This window comes from Leopardus geoffroyi, chromosome D2 (genome assembly GCF_018350155.1).
Source record: "Leopardus geoffroyi isolate Oge1 chromosome D2, O.geoffroyi_Oge1_pat1.0, whole genome shotgun sequence".
NCBI classification, from domain to species: domain Eukaryota; kingdom Metazoa; phylum Chordata; class Mammalia; order Carnivora; family Felidae; genus Leopardus; species Leopardus geoffroyi.
The window spans coordinates 20,959,252-20,965,251 of NC_059334.1; the positions used below are offsets into that span (position 1 = coordinate 20,959,252).

At 36.0% G+C, this 6,000-nt stretch overlaps 1 protein-coding gene across 1 annotated transcript in view; it reads left to right on the forward strand.

Annotated features, from left to right (window-relative positions):
- Positions 1 to 5,790, forward strand: part of BICC1 (BicC family RNA binding protein 1) — a 287,220-nt gene extending 281,430 nt beyond the window's left edge. The window contains exon 21 of the mRNA XM_045437456.1: positions 3,128 to 5,790. Within this exon, the coding sequence (XP_045293412.1) occupies positions 3,128 to 3,258 (131 nt within the window). The 3' untranslated portion in view covers positions 3,259 to 5,790. The remainder of the gene's footprint in view (positions 1 to 3,127) is intronic.
- The last annotated feature ends 210 nt before the right edge of the window (positions 5,791 to 6,000 follow it).

Consider the following 6,000-nt stretch of genomic DNA (forward strand, 5'->3'; position numbering starts at 1 on the left):
AAGGGAATTAGAGGCTTTGAATAGATGTCTTATGAATGTTCTGCACAGTGTGAAGTACTTGATTATTTTAAGGATGATTTTGCCTTACTTTGTTGAGTGCATCTGTTTGAACCTGGTAAATTGTTTTCTCTGCAAGTAATAAGTTTTTATTGAGAAACCCTTCATCAAAAGCCTTCTTTTTCCAGTTCAGCTCATCTGACCACAAAGGCATCCATTTCTAGTCTCAGAAAATTCCATTTCCAGGGGTGGATGCAGGGTAGCTGGGCAGCTTTTACTCACGTTTGTCTTGTGGTTACATAGTTTGGTTAGGTACAGAGTTTGTTCAAAATTCCTTTTAAAAATTTTATAGATTTTTAATCTGTGATCAGGGTTGTTCTTTCAGTGTAGGTTTTATTCTGTTTTTAATCTTGGGCCAGAAGACATTTCTTTTAATGTCATAGAAGGAGATGAGATTTATCTCTAGTATAGATAGAGAAGAAAATGATCTTTTTTTTTCAAATCTGTGATTTTTTTGAAAATTCTTTGATTTTTCTCAGTATTTTAGTGAGTGATTAACTAAATTGTACAGGGACAAAGTAAAAGGAACTTTAACATCCTATTGACAAGCTTCCCACCACGGCCTCAGGTAGATCTAACATTTCCCGACCTATTCTTTTAGTTTGTGACTCTGTTCAGACCCGCAACAAGATCCTGAGAGCTGCCAGGATTGTGTGAACCTTGGAATTTCAAAGAAAAAGGTTGGTATTTTCCCAAACTATCTCTTAGGCTTACTTGAAAAAAAATCAGGAGGGAGTTTACTTTTTAATGTAAAAAACAACAACAAAAATAAAGTCTCTTCAGTAGGACTTGATCTTTGATAGTCTCTCTAGTAGATTTATCTCTGCTTCACATTTGGAAATATACACCTTAGAAATTATATCTTTAGGGAATGGCCGAATTCCTTCATGATCATTTTATTCTCTCAAAAATCTAGTTGATGTGACTTTTCAGAATAAAGTTTTCAATGTCTTTTTAAAAAATGTGTATGTCTTCAGTGGCCCAATTTCTTCAATTGTGCATGTTAAGTGTGCTAGGGTAGATGCATTCCTATTCCTTCTCTGTAGCATGGGAATGTTCTCCTGATTCATGCATTACTCTCTCAGGAGAAAATGAAGGCCAAGACAGTCTTCTTACTAGAAGGTGGATAAAACTTTCACAGGCTGTGTGCTTAATGGGATTCATTTATTCTTAACTTTCCTACAGTTGCCTTTAAATATATTAAATTCTGTCTTGATTTATGAATTTCTGTTTGTTTTTTAAAAACAATACATGTGTTCAGCTTTTAGTAGGAATGTCATTGCTACAGTGTTTTTGCAGAAATTTGAAACAATAGCCATCTATAAGCATACCTGCATCTTATAAAGATACCTTCCTTGCTGTTCCAGAGTTTTAAAGCTATGTTATTCTATTTAAAAAATAAATTTAGTATAGTAAAATATGAAGTGCAGCTCTGTTATCTGGCATACCTGAAACTACCAAGCTTTCAGATTTGTATTCCTAATGACTTGGTTGGTCTTTTCTACTCGATGGATGGATCACTGGAGCTCAGGGCCCAGAGCACAGCATTTGCATAGGCAGGCAGAGTTTCAGCCTGTCACTTGACAGCTGTGTGGATAGGTTACTCTTGTCTATTTTGAAAACTCAGTTTTCGTGTCTAAAATGGAAAATGGTAATATCATTTATTCCTTAAGGAGGACTTAAATAGGACAAAACAAATTGTAAAGTGCTTGTTGTTACAATCGCTACTAAATCACTTATTTTTCTTCTCCACTAAGACCTAACTGTGAACAAAAGAGAGATATCTCCACTCGTGCATCACCTCAATGGGGCAGATGTTAACATTTTGGAAGGCAGTGGGGTGAAGTGTTAGGGTGTTGGTTCATGTTCCAGAACTCAGGAGATAAGTGCACATCTGGCCATATGGCTGTCCTTAGCCACCTGTGACTGCTCTGCAACTTGAGTCTGTTGTTTTCAGCTCCAGCACTAATGTAGCCATAGCTTATGCAACCTCAGAATTGGAAAAGGAGATTGTGTGTATGTGTGGTTAAAAAAGTTCTGAGTACTGTGCAAATGCACATGCTGAACCATTGGCTTCACCCCCTCAAGAAAAAAAAAAGACAACTTTAAGCACATCAACTATATAATCCCATTATTTGATACTTGCGTTTGGTGGCTGTCAGAACCCTAATATCCAGAGTCTGACAGTTCTCTTTATTAGCAAGAGTTACATTGGTTTATTTGAGGATTTGTAAATGTATGTGGTAGAGGGTGGGGAGGAGTGATGTTGCATAGGGATAAACAAGATGGGCTGACTCTGTTAATTTTCTACCTTTCTGATTAACAGTTTCTATTTGACAAAAGACAAAGTAAACTTTTTTTCTAAGTACTCTGGTTTCTTTACAATTAAAATAAAGCATCTTAGTTTTTCCTCAGAATTTGGATTCAACTGTTAGTATTTTTACTAAGTTGATTATTATATTCAAAGAAAACTGGTGCTGATAGACTTCTTCATATAACTCTTTCTGACCCAAGGAGCAGAGGCATCAGTGGAGCCACTGGGCTGTGGCTTAACACTTCAGTGTGCTCCTCCATTATTTTCTTGTTTGTGTGTGAGGTCTTCTTTTCATGTCTGACTTCAATAATCTAGTGATGGCTGTGTTTCACATGGATGAGTTCAATAGCTGTAATAATTTTCTGTGTCGTTGGTAATACATTCTCTCTTATGCCTTTTGCCAGCTTGGATGGGCCCCTCCCTTTGCCTCCGAAATGACATTTGGGATAGTTCAAACTGTTCAATTTGTATATCTGGAGTATAGAGGGTTTTGAGAATGACATCTCCCAGGTAGTTTACAAACTGCAATAAAAATGATTTCCTGTCCTTGGTTCTCCTGCTACCAAAATGCTGTATTTAATATCAGACCTTCTAGCAATTTCAGAAATGTTTTGACCAGCAACTAAAACTTTTCCTTTTGATACTAGATTTGACTTCCCCTCCAAAACCCTACTGTCACCATTTTCTGAGCTCTACTGCCATGTCCCGTTGAGCTTCTCCATTGATCTCCTAACAATTCTCCCCTTTTCTTCCTAGAACTGAATAAAAATCGAAGAAAGCTTTTTGAACCACCAACTGCACGCACCTCTTTCCTGGAAGGCGGAGCAAGTGGGAGGCTACCCCGTCAGTATCACTCAGATGTTGCTAGCGTCAGTGGCCGCTGGTAGCAGTACGTACCTCCAGGTACACACCACCACCTCTGTCGAGTTGGACACAGGAGATCTGTGAACTGCCTTCACTGCACACCGTCCTCAGTACTCTGGGTGTCTGGTATCAGGACCAAAGCATCTTATTCACACCTGAACTTTGTGCCAAAAAGGAAGAAAAGAGAGGAGATGATCTTACGTCATCATACAGGCTGCCACACTTGGATGCCTTTTTTTTTAATGGCAATCGGACAGAATTTGCAATTTGAGGGTAGGGCTTTATTTCCTATTTTTATTTACCTAAATAACATATGCACTGATTTTTTACTTAAAATGAAGGATTAATTGACATCTGGAATACCAGAAAGCATAGAGGTTCTTTTGTTTGCTTGTTTTGTTTAGGCATTTGGGGATTTTAAAAAATAATCAAAATGGAATTTTCTGGTACTGCTTTAAAATAATTATTGAGGTCTTTCAGCACTTTACACTTTCTAATTTCTTGTCCTGTGGAAATTATCCCTCTTTCTCTCATTTTCATGTCACCTGATGTATTGGTACAAATCAGATTTAGTCATATTTTTCTGACTGTAAAATTTTTATTTGAAATGGTACTGGATTATTTTATGCTGAGTATTCTGTGACTTTGGGAAATGCAAGTGACTCCACTTGGTTCTGGACCAGTTCTGTTCATTGATGTCAGCATCCTAGAAACAATTAGCAATGAACCTATTTCACATAACAGGTGCAAAGAAAGACCAAGTGAACTTTGCAATATTAACCCTTTGCAGTCATCATATTTAGCTGCTGCCTGTATTGCTAAAATGATTTTAATGGTTGTCTGAAGGCAAAGGGCTATTCTTTAGTATACTGCCACTAAAGGACACTTATTTATATCAAACTTTTATTTTTAGATGTTATAAGCATACAGTACATAACTGATTAAATTGATATCTACTAGAGATTTATGGTAGAGAATGGACGGCATTCAATAACTGGAGCCCTAGATTGTCACTTTATTTAAAAAAGACAAATAATCATCTGACAAGACAGCACTGTTGCCATTAAGAGGAGAAATAAATTGCTATCCTTATCATGTACATATTAGCTGTGCTCCATATGGTCACAGGACTTTCTAAAACCATATCTGTCTGCTTGAAGTAGACTTGTGTTTGTTGAGAACAGAAAGGCTTTATTTAAGTTTCCAGGGTGACAGTTTATAAAAACAGCTGAGTTCCAAAGGAAAGCAAAAAGTAAAAAAAAAAAAAGAAAAAAAAAAAAGGACTGTTTTCTAAGAGGCTAGACTCATTGTTACTATCTTATACTGTGAAAGTCCAAGAAATCAGGCAACATTGTTTCTTAGGTCTTTTCAGACATCTTATTGTAGATGAATGAAAGGTTTTCAATCCATGAAGAAAATCGCCAAGTGCCTCTCCTTTCTTCAAAGCAATATTATTTCCAAGTGTATTAATTTGTTGGAAAACTTTCCCATAGGAAATGTTGTGAATTACCTGTACTGTAATGACTTATTTATGTTCAGTATTCAAGACTTTCTCCATGGACATAAACCACTGTCGTATATTCTCAGCAGAAGGCATTACATAAGCGTACATAATTGACGACTTTCATACAAATGTGGGATCAGACAGATTCACCAGACCTTTTTCCATGACTAAGTCTTACCATTAAAGTAAGAAAAAGAGTTGAAGAGAAGTTTTGCACACAGAAAAATTTTCACCTTAAAAAATAATATTGGTAACCTAGAAGGTATAGATAATGGGCCTGTCATAAAATTATGTCAGTTACAACATTACCAAGGGGATGCCCATTTCTAAACTAAATCTTACGTGCTTAAGTATAAGAACTAAGTTGCTCCTTTTGCAAGTACAACAGAATCACCCTGTGCAACATGTCGCTCCCTGCCTTAAATGGCTATATGAACACATCATGCCACACATTCAGCACGGGGTAGGAATTCAGATTTGTTTCCTATTGAACAACTCAGTGCCTTAAATTTTACTTAATAAGAGCTTCCAAAAAAAAAAAAAAAAAAAAACCTAATGATTTAGAGCTCTTTCCCAAGCTCTCTATCATGCAGTTGCAATAGAGGAAGATGGAATGAATTTGCAGTATTAAGTCAATACAGGTTTTATGAACAGTGCTTTGATGCTATGCCAAAGAGAAAACTGTCCCAATTAAACTAGATTAAATAGGGTGGCTAAAAATAAACAAAAACACTGGAAATTACTTTTCTCACTTTCTCTTGATGCAATGAAGGGAATATGACACTACAGTCTATGGTGTTGTCAATGTTATATGATGCACAAAATATTTGGATTATTTGAATAAATGTTAGTTTTTAATCAGTCTGTGCCTTAATAGTGACCGGTTATCTGTAAATAGAGAACAGATACAGATTGTATTTTTGTGTGGGTTTTTGTCCTTTTAGTGATTTTTTTTAATGAGCGATGGAATTAAGCATTGAAAATGGGAATTTTTTCTAAAGTAATCAATTGTTATATGAAAAATAAATTTATATAACTCCTTTGTATTGCCCTTGCTAGATGAAATGTGCCTTTCTTTAGAAGAAAAAAATCTTTATGCATAAACCTTATGCCTGTCTTTGTTTTCTAAGAAAGCTTTTTTTTTTCCCCATTTTCAGCAGAATTGAAAGATGTTTCTGCAGTAGAATTGAGTTTGCATTTTCTCTCCTGTTGTTTTGCGTTGACTATCCTCATTTTCAACCAGAAGCGAAGGTACTTTATT